The 18,435-nt window shown below is 42.2% G+C and overlaps 1 protein-coding gene across 13 annotated transcripts in view; it reads left to right on the forward strand.

Moving 5' to 3' along the window:
- cdk5rap2 (CDK5 regulatory subunit associated protein 2) overlaps positions 1-18,435 on the forward strand; it is a 162,226-nt gene that overhangs the window by 128,605 nt on the left and 15,186 nt on the right. For all 13 annotated transcript variants that reach the window (XM_073052506.1, XM_073052510.1, XM_073052504.1 and 10 more), the window contains 7 exons: positions 3,574-3,696; positions 5,043-5,159; positions 6,822-7,011; positions 7,605-7,717; positions 10,586-10,846; positions 13,350-13,472; positions 17,181-17,419. In XM_073052506.1, coding sequence (XP_072908607.1) covers positions 3,574-3,696; positions 5,043-5,159; positions 6,822-7,011; positions 7,605-7,717; positions 10,586-10,846; positions 13,350-13,472; positions 17,181-17,419 — 1,166 coding nt within the window. The remainder of the gene's footprint in view (positions 1-3,573; positions 3,697-5,042; positions 5,160-6,821; positions 7,012-7,604; positions 7,718-10,585; positions 10,847-13,349; positions 13,473-17,180; positions 17,420-18,435) is intronic.

The following is an 18,435-nucleotide window of genomic DNA, read 5'->3' on the forward strand; positions in this document are numbered from 1 at the left end:
TTGTGCCCTCTGGTCCTTAGAATATTCAGATATGGACACAAATGCATGGGAGCTACGCTTGTGCATGTAAACAGGTCTCTGTGGCATCAATGTCCAAGATACTAAACTTATTCTCAAATTATCATATTAGTGCAAGTAAGTCGGGTGGGGAAAATGTTTCCCTCAACTGCCCTACCATTCCCACAGAATTTGATGTTAACTGCAATCAATAGACACGTCAGTTTTCACTCAACTTGTGGGATGGAGGATTTACAACTTTAATAAGCATTGCATTGAGTAGTTCATGAAGGAAGTTGTAGACTGGAACTGTGAAACTCTGGATTTTACATATTATTCTTCTAGATATGTCTTTGACTTGAATGAAATTATGGGAAGGTTTAGGCTGTTAAGTGTGTGAATGTATGACATGAATATCTTTTTTAACTGATAAGAATACCATTATTTGCTGATGGTGCTTTGGTATGATAAGAAATGTGGTATAATTTGGCCTATATATTTGCTGTGCTCATTGATAATTAATCATTATAATTATATTAATTATCATAATTAATAATTATAACACCGGACAAGGCCATTCAGCCAGTTGAGCCCATGCTGGCTCCAAGCAGTGCAAACCCACAAGTGCCATTCACATCTCATTTTACCCATAGACCCGCAGCCTATTTTTTTTCAGGTGCTCACTTACTCAAAGGAATCATTTTCTGCAGCAATTAGCCTATCAGCATGTCTTTCAAATGTGTGAGGAAATAAGACCATAGGACATAGGAGCAGAATTAAGCCAGTTGGCCCATCAAGTATGATTCGCCATTCTAACATGGCTAATTTATTATCCCTCTCTACTACATTTTCTGACCTTCTCCCTGTAACCTTTGATACCCTGACAAGTCAAGAACCTATGACACAAAGGTTGGAGGTGTTGTGAATAGTGTGGAGGGCTGTCAGAGGTTATAGCAGGACATTGATAGGATGCAAAACCAGGCTGAGAAGTGGTAGATGGAGTTCAACCCAGATAAGTGTGAAGTGGTTCATTTTGGTAGGTGAAATATGATGGCAGAATATAGTATTAATTGTAAGACTCTTGGCAGTGTGGAGGATCAGAGGGATCTTGGGGTCTGAGTCCATAGGACACTCAAAGCAGCTGCGCAGGTTGACTCTGCATACGATGTATTGGTCTTCATCAATCGTGGAATTGAATTTAGGAGCCAAGAGGTAATGTTGCAGCTATTTAGGACCCTGGTGGACCCCACTTGGAGTACTGTGCTCAGTTCTGGTTGCCTCACTACAGGAAGGATGTGGAAGCCATAGAAAGGGTGCAGAGGAGATTTACAAGGATGTTGCTTGGATTGGGGAGCATGCCTTATGAGAATAGGTTGAGTGAACTTGGCCTTTTCTCCTTGGAGCCATGGAGGATGAGAGGTGACCTGATAGAGGTGTACAAGATAATGAGAGGTATTGATCGTGTGGATAGTCAGAGGCTTTGTTCCAGGGCTGGAATGGCTAGCACGAGAGGGCCTAGTTTTAAGGTGCTTGGAAGCAGGTACAGAGGAGATGTCAGGAGTAAGGTTTTTACTCAGAGAGTGGTGGGTGCGTGGAATGGGCTGCCAGCAACAGTGATAGAGGCGGATACGATAGGGTCTTTTAAGAGACTTTTAGATAGGTACATGGGGCTTAGAAATTACTAGGCTTACCTATAGCCCTCTATTTTTCTAAAGTAGGGACATGTTCGGCACAACTTTGTGGGCCGAAGGGCCTGTATTGTGCTGTAGGTTTTCTATGTTTCTATCAACCTATGCATTAAATATACTCAATGACTTGGTCTCCACAGCTGCCAGTGGCAATAAATTCCACAGTTTCACCACCCTCTGGCTATTGAAGTTTATTTTCATCTCTGTTCTAAAAGAGATGTCCTAGTTTTGTGAGGTCTTGCCCTCTGGTGATCCTAGACTGCCCCAATATATGAAACATCCTCTCCACATCCACTCTGCATAGATATTTCAATATTCAATAGTTTTTGACGAGATTCACTCCCTCAATCTTCTAAACTCCAGTGAGTATGGGCCCTAAACCAAATCAAGTACTACTCATTCCCAGAATCATTCTCATGAACCTCCTCTGGACCCATTCCAATGCCAGCACATACTTTCTTAGATGAGGGGTGTAAAACTGCTCACAGTACCCAGTGAGACCTCACTAGTGCTTTATAAAGCCTCAACATTACATCTTTACTGTTATATTCTAGTCCTCTCAAAATGAATGCCAACATTGCATTTGCCTTCCTCAACCTGCAAGTTAACCTTTAGAGAATCCTGCACAAGGATTACCAAGTCCCTTTGCACCTCTGATTTCTGAAGTTGCCCCCTGTTTCTATAATCTATGCCTTTTTTCTTCTGCCAAAGTGCATGACCATTCATGGGTGTGGGAAAATCCCACATGGCCAGAAGCAGAATGTACACTTCTATACGGACAGTACTGAAGGTGAGGTTTGAATGCAGTTCTGGAGCTGTGAACTGCAACACCCACCACTACTGCTGTAATTATCCTGATGGTTTGCAACTGCGATATGAAACACTCTGAAGGAAAGGATCTACCGTAGATGCCGGATTATAAGCCGCTACTTTTTTCCCACGCTTTGAACAGCTTTGAACACTGCGGCTTTTACTACGGTGCGGCTAATGCATGGTTTTTTTTCATGCCGCCAAAAACATTTTGCCTCGTAACAGTAGACCAATAAAATTGATGAGTAGTTCACAGAGGTCCAATGAAATTGTACGATAAATCAAGCGCACTTTCACAATTAAATTATTGTAAATCAGTCATTTGTACTCACCCTCATCAACATGGAAAACACTCGAAGAAAAGCATTGTGCTGCCTTTATGGCAGTTATTTAGTTTATAATATTTTCGCTTAGTAATTCATTTGTTAGTATTTTCTAGTTAAAGTTAGAAGTGTTTTAAGTATATTTATTTTCTGTACTACATCCCGGGATGCTATGACGTCACATCTGTTTTCGCCGCGTCTTGTGGGAAATACCGGTTTGCGATAAACGAAAAGGTGGGGGGGGGAGCGCATTAGACCCGCGCGAGAACGCTGCTTTTAAGTTAAAGGCGATCAATAACTTTTCCTGGTAGGCTGCAGTATATATATTTTTTTACCAGTCGTTAGGAGATATTGGAATGTTGTTCGTGATTTGTGTGTTATGTAATTTGTGTGTTACCGATACGTATGTATATTTAAAAGTAGCCGTGTTACAGGCACGGTTCGAAAAAAAGCATTTGCAATATGTATTTGTTTATGTTACCATACGGATTTAATTAAAAGTTAAAAAATCCTCACGTGTAATATCTTTCTGTGTAAATATCTCATATTACAACGTGGGACACCTGCGGCTTAAAATCCGGTGCGGCTTGTACAAGTACAAAATTGATTTTCTTTCTAAAATTAGAGCCTGCGGCTTTTAATCAGGTGCGCTCTGTAGTACGGAATCTACGGTATTTTACTGGTGTTCTCCTGAAATGTCACTTATTGATTTTGGTGATGTGCAGGGCACTAATTCCCATCATCTTTGTCCTTAGACTTGGCAGCCCACCTACATGAAATCCGGAGTTTAAGGCAACGTTTGGAGGAATCTATTAGAAATAATGACAAGTTAAGACAGCAACTGGTATGCCAACTTTCTGCAGCTGAAAATGATCCAGGTGAGCAAAACAATTTGTCATCCCATCAAGCTGAGGCTCCATAGTTTAAATCCAAAACCGAATGTGTTTTTGATGTTAAATAAACCTAATTCCAAAGCAGCTCAAAAATATTTCTTACCTGCTAAAACTCATTGGCCTTTCCATCTCTAACAAACTGCACAGATCCTATTTGAGATTAGTTTCAATATCTTCACTTGATTTCTAGTTCAAAATTTACCTGCAATTTTACCCTCATCCAAAAAACCCAAGTGTCACACCTAGATACAGTTCACAATTAAGGTGGCACAGTTGGCATAATGCTTTACAGCACCAGCCACAAGGTTCAATTCCTGCTGCTGCCTGTAAAGAGTTTGTACGTTCCGTCCATGGCCAAGTAAGTTTCCTCGCATTACAGCATATTCCAAAAGGTTAATTAGTCACATGAGTGTAATTGGGCCTCACAGAGTTATAGGCCGGAAGCACCTGTTATATTGCTGTATATCTAAATAATGATTTTGATGATTTGTCTTGCAGCGTTTTTAAGGAGTAGTGTTCATAGAACAAGGATGAATGAAGACAAAAAATGTTTTCATTTCTTTGTGTGTATCACTGGCAAAGCCAACATTTATTGCCCTTAAGAAAGTGTTTGTAGTTGTTTTTTTGAACTACTGGTTCTGGTTCAGGAGCTCCCACAGTTGGGGACCCAGTGAGGGAAATATATTGTCAAGTCAGGATGGTGTGAGAATGAGAGAGAAACCACACCTAACTAATGGTAAATAACATACTTTAATACAAGTTGTTTTTCTATCAGTATTGCTAATAAAATGTTTAATGATAAAGATCTTTAAAGATTAGCTTTATTTATCACAAATACATGGGGGGGGGGCGGTGCCACGATATTCTAGCATTAGCACAATGCTATTACAGCTTGGCATCAGAGTTTGAAGATCAATTCCAGCTTCCTCTGTAAGGAGTTTGTACTTGTGCGTGTGGATTTCCTCCGGGTGCTCCAGTTTCCTCCCACACTCTAAAGATGTACTGGTGAGTAGGTTAATTGGTCATTACACCTCGACGGGCTGGAAGAAACAGTTCCACATTGTAATTCTGAATAAAATAAGACGTCAAAACGTGCAATGAAATGCAGTCTGCAAGTGTCGCCACACTTCAGACGCCAATGTAGTATCATCACAATTCATTAACCCTTACCCATGGGAGGAAACTGGAGTAAACCCAGGGAGAATGTAGAAACTCCTTGCAGACAGTGGTGGGAATTGAACCCCGATGACGGACACTGTAACATGACCTTGCTGCTTTTTGCATTACTTTGTTCCTTTAAGGTTTACTTAAGGTTTCTTTGCTTCCTCCAGCTTCCACAAATATTTTCATCCATGGTACTGATGAGCACACTCACATGATGGATGAGGTTCGTTACCTGAAGGAACAAAACAAGGCTCTGAAGGTGCAGCTGACGAAAAGCTCCAGAGGTGGGTACTGTATGACCAGTAACTGACCAGCAGAATCCACCTGTCAGAAGGGGGGATAGTTCATGTGGTGGAGGCTATTCAGTCCCCTATACCCTCCTGTACCTCCTTTTTGGTGTCATAATTAGTCTGGCTACAATTTTAGAACTCAATGTGGAAGGAACTTTATAAGCATGCATCTGTCTCTTTCACCTGTGCCTTCTGAGTGCTAATCAAAGAAATAATAGTCATAAAATCGTACAACACAGAATGGGACTTTCTGAGGCTTTATTAGGCATTGGTCAGATTGCCCTTGAATTGAGAGCCGTTTTGGGCCTCTTAACTAAAACGGATGTTCTGCCATTGGAGATCCTCCAGTGGAGCTCACGAGAATAATTCTGGGAATTAAAGGTTCATCTTGTGAGGAGCGTTTGATGTCTCTGAGCCTGTATTCACTGGAGTTCAGAAGAATGAGAGTGGGTTTTATGGAAATCTATTGAATGCTGGAAAGCCTAAGTAGAATGAATGTGGAGAAGATGTTTTCTGTAGTGGGAGAATCTAACACTTGAGGGCACAGACTCTGAATACAAGGATGTCCCTTTGGAACAAAGATGAGAGGAATTTCTTTAGCCAAAGGGAATTCTATGGAATTCATTGCCACAAGTGACTGGAGGTCAAGTCATTGAGTATACTTAAACTAGAGAATGATGGGTTCTTGATTGGTCAGGGTTTGAGAGGGATAATAAATTTATAGAATTGCAGAATGGACTTGATGGGCTGACTGACTTAACTCTGTTCCTATGTCTTATGGTCTGTGCCAATCAAGATGCCAACCTGAGCTGGTCCTGTTTACCTGTATTTGGTCCATAACCCTCTAAACCTTTTCCTATCTATGAATTTGTTCAAATGTCTTTTAAAAGTTGTAATTTTACCCTCCATTGCCTTTTCCTTTGGCTCTTTCTACATGCCCACCATCCTCTGTGTGGAAAATGGCGCCACTCAGATCCATTTTAGATCTGTTCCCTTTTGCCTTTAACCTATGCACGCATCTTGGATTCCCCAATCCTTAAAAAAATGCTGACCTTATTACTCCCCATCATGATTTTAACACCCTCAACCTCAACCTCCTACCCTCAAAGGAAGAAAGCCCCAGCTTATCTAGTCTTTCTTTAATGATAGCTGAGTGATTTGAATTGAAAGTGAAGTGGCTTAGGAAGAAATTTGAAGAGGATGACAGGTGATTTAATAATGGGTGTGTATTATTGACAAACTGCATGGTGTACAGCCAGTATTTTCCCCATGGGAGCAAAGTGGGGCATAATTTTAAGGTGATTAAAGGAAGGTATAGGGGAGAAGTCAGAGGAGGGCTCAGAGTGGTGAGTGCGTGGAATGCACTGCCAGGGCTGATGGTAGAGGCAGACACTTTTTAGAGACTCTTAGCTAGGTACGTGGATGACAGAAAAATGGAGGAATAGATGGAGAGGAGGTTTAGATTGATCTATGTTCTATGTTGACACAAGATCATGGTTTGAAAGGCCTGTGCTCTGCTGTGCTGTTCTACGTTCTGGAAATGTGATATCTTTATGGACTGTAACACTTGAAAATTCAGATTATTTTCACAAAATACAGAAAAGGCCAGAATTTTACATTTAACAGGATGCCTGATCTTTTACAATTATTTTACAGACAAACAGAGAGAAAATGGGAAACTAAGGGAATCTCTGTCAAAGAAGGTGGCCAGCATCGAACGCCTACGTAACGAGTGCGAGCGGGTAAAGAGGGAAAGTACTCAACTACAGCTCAAAGTTAACAATTCCCATGAAGAAAACAGACAATTAAGGGATGAGTTGCACTACAGTCGTGAAGAAATAAGCAGGTACGGGTCACATTCAACTACAAGCTGGTGTGTAACTGGAGAAATTATAAACCTGTTGAGTGTAGGGGAAAATTTGACCCGATGAAAGTTATTGAGTTGATCTTGTTACAGAGTTGAAAATTCCCCATATTTGCTGGGTGGATGTTTAATAGTTGTCTTGGACAGGTTGGTTACTTCAGGTTTGAATATAACTGTTAAAAATTAGCTTTATTTGCCTGTAGATGGAAACATGCAGTTAAATGTCGTTTGCATCAACAACTGAGGATGTGCAGGGAGCCATGCTTCCTGCGCCAACATAGTGCGTCCACAACTTACTAATCCTAACCCATATTTCTCTTGGACAAAACCTACACGGTCATGGGGGGAGTCTACAAACTCAATTTCGGCACCAGCAGAAATTAAACCCTAATCACTGGCACTGTAAAGCATTACACTAACTGCTGCGCCATTGAGCAACACCATTATTCTTATCTGTCTGGTTAAATGTTTTAGTAACGTGAATAAAGTTGCTAGAACCGGCTGTAAGGAGCTGTAAAGGAGGGTATAACATGAACAATTTCAGTGTTTCAGCAATCAAACTGCTTGTGTTGCAGGCTGCAGCAAGAACTGAACTTGCAGCATCAGCTCTTCACCGAGAATCAGGAGCTGCTGCAGTCGCTGCAGGTGGAACTCCGGGTATATGAGCAGCTAAAGGGAACTAAAGCAGGTAATCCTACAGTTACAGCTTTACACCACCACCCTGCGAGGCCGTGACATGATTTACTTTTAACAAAAGTGAGAAGAAAAGCACAGTGGTTATTGTTTGAGTCTAACTAATGGTGACATCCCTGCCTATCCATGTCCTTCAAATGTATTCTACCTGTTAGCATGTCATTAACACATGAAATTATGCAGGCTCTGGAAATCCCGAGCAACATACACAAAATAGTGGGGGATCTCAGGAGGGGAATAAACTGTCAATGTTTCAGGCCAAGACCCTTCATCAGGATTGGAAAGGAAGGGGACAGAAGCCAGAATTAGAATGGTACCTGTCAATGCCTTTGCCTTCCTTTTGTCCTCAAGCCTATCCAACCATTGGACAACTCGACTCTGTTTCCTGTAACCAATGAATTCTAGATGATTTATACTCTGTATGATGTTCTTTGTATTCCCTCCTGATCTGTTTCCTGCCCTTTGTATTAATTCTACCTCCCCAGTCCTTAAGTCACCCACAAACTAGAACGATCTTCCTCTATTACTCTGTCTAAACCAACCGTATTGTTGCATGTACCAACATAGCAAAAAGCTTATACAGGTCAAATGATTACATAGTGCACTGATGTAGAGCAAGATAAAACAACAGAATGCCTAGTCAAATGTAATAGCTGCAGAGAAATAGTGCTCTCTCCTTTCCCCTGTTAGCCTTTCAGCAAGATAATCCCTTGTTCTTCCCCCCCCCCCCCCCCATAGTTCTGAAACAAAGTTTATGGGCCAAATTGAAGTTAATAATTAAGCTAATATGAAGAAAGCAAATCTAGCGATCTCCTGAAAAATATTTTAAATATTGTATCACAATATCAGGACCCTACAGCTGTTTTTTTTTGCAGACTAGAATATTGGTGACAGGCTTTAAATGCTTTCTTATGATAATTTGAAATTTTACTCATACAGGAAAACCATATCTATTAAAGTAGGAAGCTGAGGAATAGAGGCCATTCAACACTTTTGGCCTTCCTGTCATTCAGTAAGATCACAGTTGATCCAGGCTAGCCCTTGGTATCCCTTTCCTGTTTTCCCTCCGTACTCCTTGATTCTCTTGTAATTTAAATGCATGTTGCTGTGAACATAGAATAGTTCAAGCCTTTCAGCCCACAGTGTTGTGTAGCTGTGTTAATCTACTCTAACACCAGTCTAAACTTCCCCTCCTCCATATAGCCGTCCATTTTTTAAAATCATTCGTGTGTTATCAGACTCTACCACCACCCCGAATGGGTGTTCCATGCATTCACCACTCTGTGGGTTAAAAAAACCTGCATCTGACATCCCTGTTGTGCTTTACTCCAATCACCTCAAAAATTATGCCCCCCCCCCCCCCCACTCCACCCCATGTTAGCCATTTCCACCATGGAGAAAAGGTACACGCTGTCCACTCAATATATGATTCTTCTCACCTTCTAAACTTCTATCAAGTCACCTCTCATCCTCTTCCTCTCCAAAGAGGCAAGCAATAGCTCGCTAACAAATGTGCCTCAAATACGTTCAGTAACTATGCCAGCACAGGTCTGGGGTAGTCAATTCTAAAGAACTGCATAAAAGTAATTCTTCTTCATCGCCATCTGACTCTGACCCCTTAGGTCAGTAATATTTTATAAGGAAAATTGCAACTTAATGATACTGAACAACATGGTCTAGATTAATCCAATTTTTCAAGATTGTTTAATGTCACAGGCTGTGTGGCAAAAAAAGCACAACAGCCTCAGGCGAATTAAAAAGTTTGGCATGAGCCCCCAAATTCCTCAAGACCTTCTACAGGGGCATTATTGAGGGCATCCTGACTGGCTGTATCACTGCCTGGTACAGAAACTGCACCAACCTTGATCACTGAGCACTGCAGAGAATGCTATGGACAGCCCAGCGCATCTGTAGACGTGAACTTCCCTCCATTGAGGACATTCACAACGTAAGAAAGGCTTGGACGATCATCGGGGAGACCAGTCACCCCAGTCATAAACTGTTTCAGCTGCTTCCAACTGGCAAATGGTACCACAGCATTAAAGCCAGGACCAACAGGCTATGGGACAGCTTTCTACAAGCCATTAGGCTTATAAATTCACATGTATGTACATTGCAACAGTCGTAACAAAGATTTTTTACTCCCTTGCGTTGTGGGATGGATGTGAGATTTAAATAAATTCAAATTCAAATTGATATTCATGTCCAGTACACAAGTGTAAAGGAGAAGAAAATAATTGTTACTCCAGATCTGATGCAGCACAAAATAAAACACAATAAGATAAAGAAGACACGATAAATATTAATGCATAAGATAGCTTGAATATGTTGACTGTATGTCCATAAAGTGACGCTAGGCACAGGAGTGTCTGTACATAAGGTGACTGACTGGAAACAATAAAGTAATGGTGGTTGGGAATGTGGAGGGGTGGGTTAGTGGGTGGAGGTGTTGATCAGCCTTGCTGCTTGGGAAAAGTAATTGTTTTGAGTCTGGTGGTCCTGGTGTGGATGCTACGTAGCCTCCTCCCTGATGGGAGTGGGACAAACAGTGTGATCCTTCAAGATGCTACTGGAATCTTTTCTGGTACCTTTTCGTATAATCGTCCTTGATGGCGGGAGGCTGGTACTGTTGATGCGATGGACAGCTTTGACTACCCTTTGTCGAGCCTTCTCTCTACTGCAATCCCATGCAGTGATATAGCTTGTTAGTATGCCCTCTACTGTGCAACTATAGAATGACATGAGCATAGATGTTAATATCAAGATTAGAGCCTTTGAAATGAAATGTGTGTAATTTTTAAGAAAGTGAAGGATTTAGACTTTCTGTGGTTTTTTGAAACTGCTTCTCTTGTTGATCCTGCAGAGCCTGTACACCCTATGAGCCCTGGATCACTCAACCATCTTCAGGGATCTGCTGCTGATCTGAGTGATCTAACGGCAGAGATTCGCTGCCTTCGAATTCAGCTGGAACGAAGCATTCAAACCAATACTGCTCTACGTCAGAAGCTGGAAGAACAGCTTCGGAAAGGACAGCTGAGAAATGAAGGCAGCCCTTCCACTATTAATATAAACTATCTCTTGTCAAGGAGTCACAGGAGTGCTGGAGTGAGACGACTGTATCGAGGTAAACTGCAGTGACCCTTGTGTGGAAACAAAACCCGTTATCTCTCTTTTTGTAGGCCTTATAACAAGTTCCAACTTGGATGAATAAAACTGGGGAACATCTTTTCATAATATTCAGAAACTAATTTGAGGCTTGTTTTTAATTTGACACAGGATAGAAATTGTCAGAGTAAAAGTGGGAGATGTCCAGGGTAGGTAGTCTCTACTCTGGACGTGGTACGGTTGTGTAGCAGTTGCCATAGCACTTTATAGTGCCAGAGACCCAGATCACATGTGTTTCTTCCGGGTGCTCCGGTTTCTTCCCACAGTCCAAAGACATACCAGTTTGCAGGTTAATTGGTCATTGTAAATTGTCCTGTGATTAGGCCGGGGTTAAATAGGTGGGTTGCTGGGTGGTGCGTCTCGGTGGGCTAAAAGGGCTTGTTCTATGCTGAATCTCTAAATAAAACATCTGTGGCAAAAGCAGGGATTAGGGTTGGTTTGGAAGCTTGTATCTAAAATTCTCTTGACTAACCTTATTAAAGCACAGAAAGAGGTCATATGGCCCAAACCAATCCCCTGGTGGAGCAGTCCTGTCTGTCATCCCTTTGAGGACCCTCAATATTTATTTAGTTTGCTTTGAAAGCCAGTTACAGGCAGTCCACAGGTTAGTCAGTGGGTTCTGCACAAAGTTGTTGACAGAAAACTTCAGCTGTATTTGAGAGTGGTTGCATTTTTTCTTCAGAGATATGGTGCTAAAAGGGCCTTTCCAACCCAGAAACCCACCTATTTAACCCCAGCCGAATCACACGGGTCAGGATGGAGATATGTCTATACCGAAGGAGGTGTAAGGTGCTCTTTCCCTCTGCTAGCCTGTAGGTCACCCTTTGGCAAGGTGTAGCTCCTGCTTAGCCCCCAATCAGGGTCGCGTGAAGCCATGGGGTCACCCATCTTGGAAAGACACAGCCTGGAAGGAGTCAATGGCAAATCAGTTCTGTAGAAATATTTGCCAATAAACAATCATGGTCATGAAAAGACCATGATTGCCCACATCATACGACATGGTACACAACAAATGAACAAATCACAGGACAATTTACAATGACCAATTAACCTACTAATTTGTACACCTTTGGAACGTGGGAAGAAACTGGAGCACCTGGAGGAAACCCACATAATCATGAGGAGAACAGGCAAACTTCCTACAGACGGCACCGGGTTTGAACTCCAAACTCCAGAATGCCCCGAGCTCTATTAGCACCACACTAACCACTACAACTCTGTTACGCTTTGCTAAGTGTTTTTAAAGTGGTGTAGCTATATTCTCCTCCCCTTAGAGATAGAGCACTACAGCACAGAAACAGGCCCTTCGTCCCATCTAGTCCATTCTGCCTTGTCCCATCGTCCTGCACCTGGACCATAGCTCTCCAATATCCTCCCATCCAAGTACTTCTCCAAAATTCTCTTAAATGTTGCAATTGAACCCACGTCAACCACTTGCGTTGGCAGCTCATTCCACACTTTCCCCACCTTCTGAGTGAAGAAGTTTCCCCTCGTGTTCCCCTTAAACATTTCACCTTTAACCAATGACCTCTAGTTCTAGTCTCCCCAAACCTCAGTGGAAGAAGTCTGCTTGTACCTACCTTATCTATAGCCCTTATAATTTTGTGTATGGCTATCAAATCTCCCCTCAATCTTGTACATTCCAGTAAATAAAGTCCTAAGCTATTCAGCCTTTCCCTCCTGTACAACATTCCTGGGATTACTAGGAGCTGATCTCAATGGTAAACAGAGTAGATTTGCCCATGTGACATATGTTGGGCATGAGGTGGGGAATGAAATGTTTGTCGGTAGATGAGATGTGGAATTGGGGTGAAGGAAACAACGTTAATCAGAGACTTCAAATGAGAATATTTGTCAGGGATATTGATAAGGTTTATTATCACCCTAATGCAGTATCAGAATTGGGTTTAATATCACTGGCACGTGTTGTAAAATTTGTTGATTTCCGGCAGCAGTACGTTGCAATAAGTAGCGAAAAGGTATAAATTACAATGATAAATATATTTTTTAAAATCTATATTAAATAAGCAGTGCAAAAAGAGGAAGAATTGATTGAGTGTACATAAGTTCATTCTCCCTTCAGAAATCTGATGGCAGAGGGAAAGAGGCTGTTCCTGAAATGTTGAGTGTGTGTCTTCAGGCTCCCTGAGAAGAGTGCCCGTCCTGGGTGATGGGGTCCTCAAAGCTAGATCCTGCCTTTTTGAGGCATCCCCTTGAAGTTTATAATAATTTTTAGTAATTTTTATTTATTGCAGCAGCAATACTGTTCAATACATAAGTTACTATAAATTCCAAAAATTAATAGTTCACTAAAGGAATAATGATTAATGCTCATAGCTACAAGGGAAGTCTTGTTCTACTGGGAGCCAGTAAGGGAACTGCCCTCCTGTGCTGTGACAGCCCTATTGATCTACAGTGCCGGTTTACGTGTTCATACTGTTGTTGCCTGTGTTCTGTTTCAGATTCTGAAGCTGACTCTTCGGCAGAGGAGAGTAAAGAAAACTTCCAGTCCCATGGGTTCCCAACGCTGCCCAGATCTGCAAATGTTGGCACAGCCTCTGAAAGTTCGTCGTTCGCTATTCCAGGTATGTGAAAGTGTAACCGTTAGATGCTAGAGGTAAAGAAGTGAAAAGCTTTTCCTGTCTACAGTCAGTGTACAGAAGATGTAGCAGAATGGCTACAACAAAATCTGTGCAGTGCAATGCGGTCCTTAGACCACTGACCTCTGTTGTGAGAGAGTTACAGTGATGTAGAACTTTCTCTATTTCTGCATAAATATGACTTACAATATAATAAGATCTTCATGTATGGCCTAAAACTAGATAAAGAGAATTCAATTAAATAAATCACACAAAAAATGATGCTTGTGAAGGAGATTGATAGGTGTACAAAATGATAAAAAGGCATAGATTAAATGGACAGCCAAAGACTTTGTCCCCGGGGTGGAATTGGCTAATGTGAGGGGCATATTTTTAAGGTTATTGGAGGAAAGTATAGGGGGGAATGTCTAAGGTAATTTTTTTAGCGTCTGGGTGTGTGGAATGCTTTACCAGGGTAGAGGCAGATACATTAGGGACATTTAAGAGACTCTTAGATAGGCACATGGTTAATAGGAAAATGGAGGGTATGCAGGAGGGAATGGTTTCTGTACTGTTCTATGAATGTGTTTCTTTTAAAACCAAAAGAAAATATTCAAAGTACTGTATATGGTCAGCTTACTTCGATCAGTTGTCATGCAGGGTCAATGATCAGAGACGTCAGTCCTGTCCACCATTGCAGCCTGAATTCAGAGTTCAAAGTTAAATTTATTATCAAAGTGTATAAATGTCACCATTTCCCCAAGATACTGTGAATGCCCCAAGATCATTATCTTGTGGGCATTCACAGTAAATACAAAGAAACAAAAAATAATAATAAGCAATAAATATTGAGAACGTGAGATGAAGAGTCCATTGGTTGTGTGAACAATCCAGTGATGGATTGAGTGAAGCTGAGTAAACTTATCACCACTGGTTCATGTTTGAAGGGTAAGAACTGTTCCTGAACCTAGTGGTGCAAGTCCTGAGACTCCTGTACCACCTTTTTGATTGCAGCAGCGGAAAGAGAGTGTGACCTGCGTGATGGGGGCCCCTGATGATGGATGCTGCTTTCCTGCAACTGCGCTCAGTAGTGGGGAGGGATGTATCTGTGATGGACTGGGCGGTATCCACTAATTTTTTGTAGGCTTTTTACCGGACTGCAATGCAACCACTCAGTATACTCTCCACCGTATATCCATAGACGTTAGTCGAAGTTTTAGATGACATGCCAAATCTTCCTTCCTGCCTTGCTTTCTTTGTAAAGGCACTTGTGTCCTGGGCCCAAGACAGATCCTCTGAAATGATAACACTGAGGAATTTAAACTTTGATGAATATTTCCAACATTTTAATTTCTGATTTCCATCATGGAGTTTAAAAAAAAAATTATTTAGCCATAACAGCACAGAGTTGGCCCTTCCAGTCCTTTGAGCCATACTGCCCCTGTAACCCCTGACAAACCCATTTAAACCTAACCAAATCACAAAACAATTTCAACTGCCCAACTAACCTACCCCATACATCTGTGCAGTAGAGGCAGTGTGTAGTGAGATTGTCAGGGAGGGCAGGCAGATGATAGGGCAGATTTGCAGTCAGTGGGTTGAGTTGAGTGCAACAGAGGGACAAAATCAAAGGGTGATGAATATGGGACTAAAGGTGTTATTTGAAAGAACAGTGTATGCAGAATAAGATGGATGGTCTTGTAGCGCAGTTAGAGATTGCATTGTAAGCATCACTGAATTATGGCTGGAAGATGGTTATAGATGTGAGCTTAACATCCAAGGATGCGTGGATCGGAAGGACAGGTAGGGAAGCAGAGAAGCTCTGTTGGTAAAAAAAAAAAAATCCTTAGAAAGAGATGACATAGGGTTGGAAGATGTAGAATCCTTGTGGGTAGAGTTAAGAAACTGCAAGGGTAAAAATACCCTGATGGGAGTCATTTAAGGACTCTGAACAGTAGCCAGGGTGTGGCTTACAAATTACAATGGAGGAAAGAAAATTACAGAGGCATGAGAGAGAAACCAGCCAAAGTTGATTGGAAGGGGACACTAGTAGGGATGATGGCAAAGCAACAATTGTTGAAGTTTCTGCGAACAATTCGGAAGGTGCAGGATAGACACATCCTAAAGTAGTAGTAGTAGTAAGGCAGGATGATGGATGATGCAACCATGGCTGACAAGGGAAGTCAAAGCCAACTTTAAAGCAAACGAGAGGGCATATAATAGGGGGAAAAATGAGTGGGAATGTACAGGATTGGGAAGCTTTTAGTAGCCTGCCTGACAAATCTGTTGGTGTTCTTTGAGGAAATAACAGGCAGGATAGACAAAGGAGAATTGGTGGATGTTGTGTACTTTAATTTTCACAAGGCGTTTGATAAGGTGCTGCACATGAGGCTGCTTAACAAGATTAGATTAGCCCATGGTATTACAAGAAAGCATGGATAGTCCATCGGTTTATTGGCAGGAGGCAGAGTGAGAATAAAGAGAGGCTTTTCTAATTGTCTGCCGGTGAGTAGTGGTGTTCTGCAGGAATTGGTGTTGGGAATTCTTCATTTTACGTTGTATGTCAGTGATTTAGATAACACAATTGATGGCTTTGTGACCACAAGTTTTCAGGCGATATGAAGATGGGTGGAGGGGCAGGTAGTGTTATGGAAGCAAGGGAACTGCATACGGACTTAGATAGATTACAAGAATGGGCAAAGAAGTGGCAGATGGAATGCAGTGTCAGAAAGTGTGTGGTCGTGCACTTTGATAGAAGAAATAAAAGGGTAGATTATTTTATAAACGGGGAGAAAATTCAAAACTTCGAGGTGCAGGAAGGCTTGGAGTCCTGGTGCAGGATTCATTAAAGGTTAACTTGCAGTTTGAGTCAGTGGTGAGGAAGGTAAATGCAATGTTAGCATTCATTTCAAGAGGGCTAGAAGGATGTAATGCTGAGGCTTTATAAAGCATTAGGGAGCCTCACTTGGAGTATTTGAGCAGTTTTGTGCCTCTTATCTAAGAAAGGCTATGCTGACATTGGAGAGGGTTCAAAGGTGGTTCATTAACATGATTCTAGGAATGAAATAGTTATGTGAGGAGCGTTTGGTAACTCTGGGCCTGTATTCGCTGGAATTCAGAAGAATAAGGGAGGATCTCATTGAACCCTATCGAACAGATGTGAAGAAGTTGTGGCAGGGGAGTATAGAACTGGAGGGCACAACCTCAGTAGAGGGACGTCCAGTTATAACATAGATGATGAGAAATTTCTTTAACAAGAGGGTGGTGATCTGTGCAATCTGTGCCTTAGGCATCTGTCGAATTCATTGCCACAGGTGGCTGTGCTGCCCAGGTCACTGGGTGTATTTATGGCAGAGGCTGATAGGTTCTTGATTAGTCAGGGCATAAAAGGTTACTGGGAGAAGGCAGGAGATTGAGGTTTAGAGGGAAATGGATCAGCCTTGTTGAAATGGCAGAGCAGACTTGATGGGCTGAATGGCCTAATTCTGCTCCTACGTTTAATGGTCTTTGGATGCTTGGAGGAAACCAGAGCATCTGGGGAAAATCCACACATTCCATGGGAAGGATGTAGAGATTCCTCACAAAACAGTGCCGGAATTGAACTCTGGACTGTGGACCACCCCTGCCCTGGCTGTAATAGCATTGAGCTAGCTTTTATGCTGTAGTGGCACCCTTACCATCATTAAGTGTGTATTCTCTGAACTTTCACATTAGGTATCAAAGACCTGCCGAAAGATGATTCTGACAGCTGCTCCCACTACACCGAGAGCTTGGTGGGAAGCTTATCACACAAACCAGCTCGTCGGATATGGGCGGACAGAGATGGACTGTGTGTACTTGGTCTACTGGAGGATTACACTGCAATCCGCAAGCATCTCTCTGAGGGCCGCTCCTTGCTGCATGGAATGGACACTCGCCTTGGAACGGCAACGTGCCAGAGTACTGCAGCAATGGTAAAGCAGGTTTACTGGTTATTCAGCTCTGACATACAGTGCTGTTCAGGATTAGTGCGGATGAAGCTGCTGGACTAGTCTGTCTGTCTCTGTGTTCACTCAGCACAGAATGGCAACTCCTAACCACTTTAACTTTCCAACATAGAGTCACAGAGCACCACAGCACAGAAACAGGCCTTTTGGTCCATTAGTCCATGCCAAACTATTATTCTGCCAAATTCCATTGACCTGCACCCAGACCTTAGCCCTCCATAATCCTCCTATCCAAATTTCTCTTAAATGTTGAAATCAATCCTGCATCCATAACTTGCACCGGCAGCTTGTTCCACAGTCTCACCAGCTTCTGAGTGAAGAAGTTCCCCCTTGTCTTCCCTTAAACATTTCACCTTTCACCCTTAACCCATGACCTCTAGTTGCAGTCTCAACCAACCTCAGAAGGAAGAGCATTCAAGTGTCAGCACCACCTGTGGGACAGAAATTAAAATTTAACAGTTAACAGAAGTCTGTTTCATGTGCTTTTCCATTACAGCCACAGGAATACATTACAGATACAGGCCCTTCAGCCCAACAAGCCCATGCTGACTATGGTGCCCGCTCAGCTAGTCCCAATTTCCTGTGTTTGGCTCATTTCCCTCCTAGATCCACCTCTCCATGTACCAATCCAAGTGCTTCTAAACAATACCATTGTACCTGCCTCAACCACTTCCATATACTCACCACTCTCTGCCGAAAGAAATTGACCCTCAGGTCCGTTTTGAATCTCTCCCCTCTCACCCTAAACCTATGCCCACTGGTTTTGGACTCTCCTAACCAGGGGAAAATCTGTCCTAAATTGCCTTTCTATTGATAACACCCAATGTTTGTTTTTCAAGCAGCACACTCAAAATGTTGGGAGGAATCCAGCAGGCCAGGTAGCAACTATGGAATGATGGAAGTCTTGATGAAGGGCCAAGGCCCAAAATATCAACTGTACTCTTTTCCACAGATGCTGCCTGGCCTGCTGAGTTCCTCCAGCA

The sequence above is a fragment of the Hemitrygon akajei genome, chromosome 7 (assembly GCF_048418815.1).
Source record: "Hemitrygon akajei chromosome 7, sHemAka1.3, whole genome shotgun sequence".
Taxonomy (NCBI): Eukaryota; Metazoa; Chordata; class Chondrichthyes; order Myliobatiformes; family Dasyatidae; genus Hemitrygon; species Hemitrygon akajei.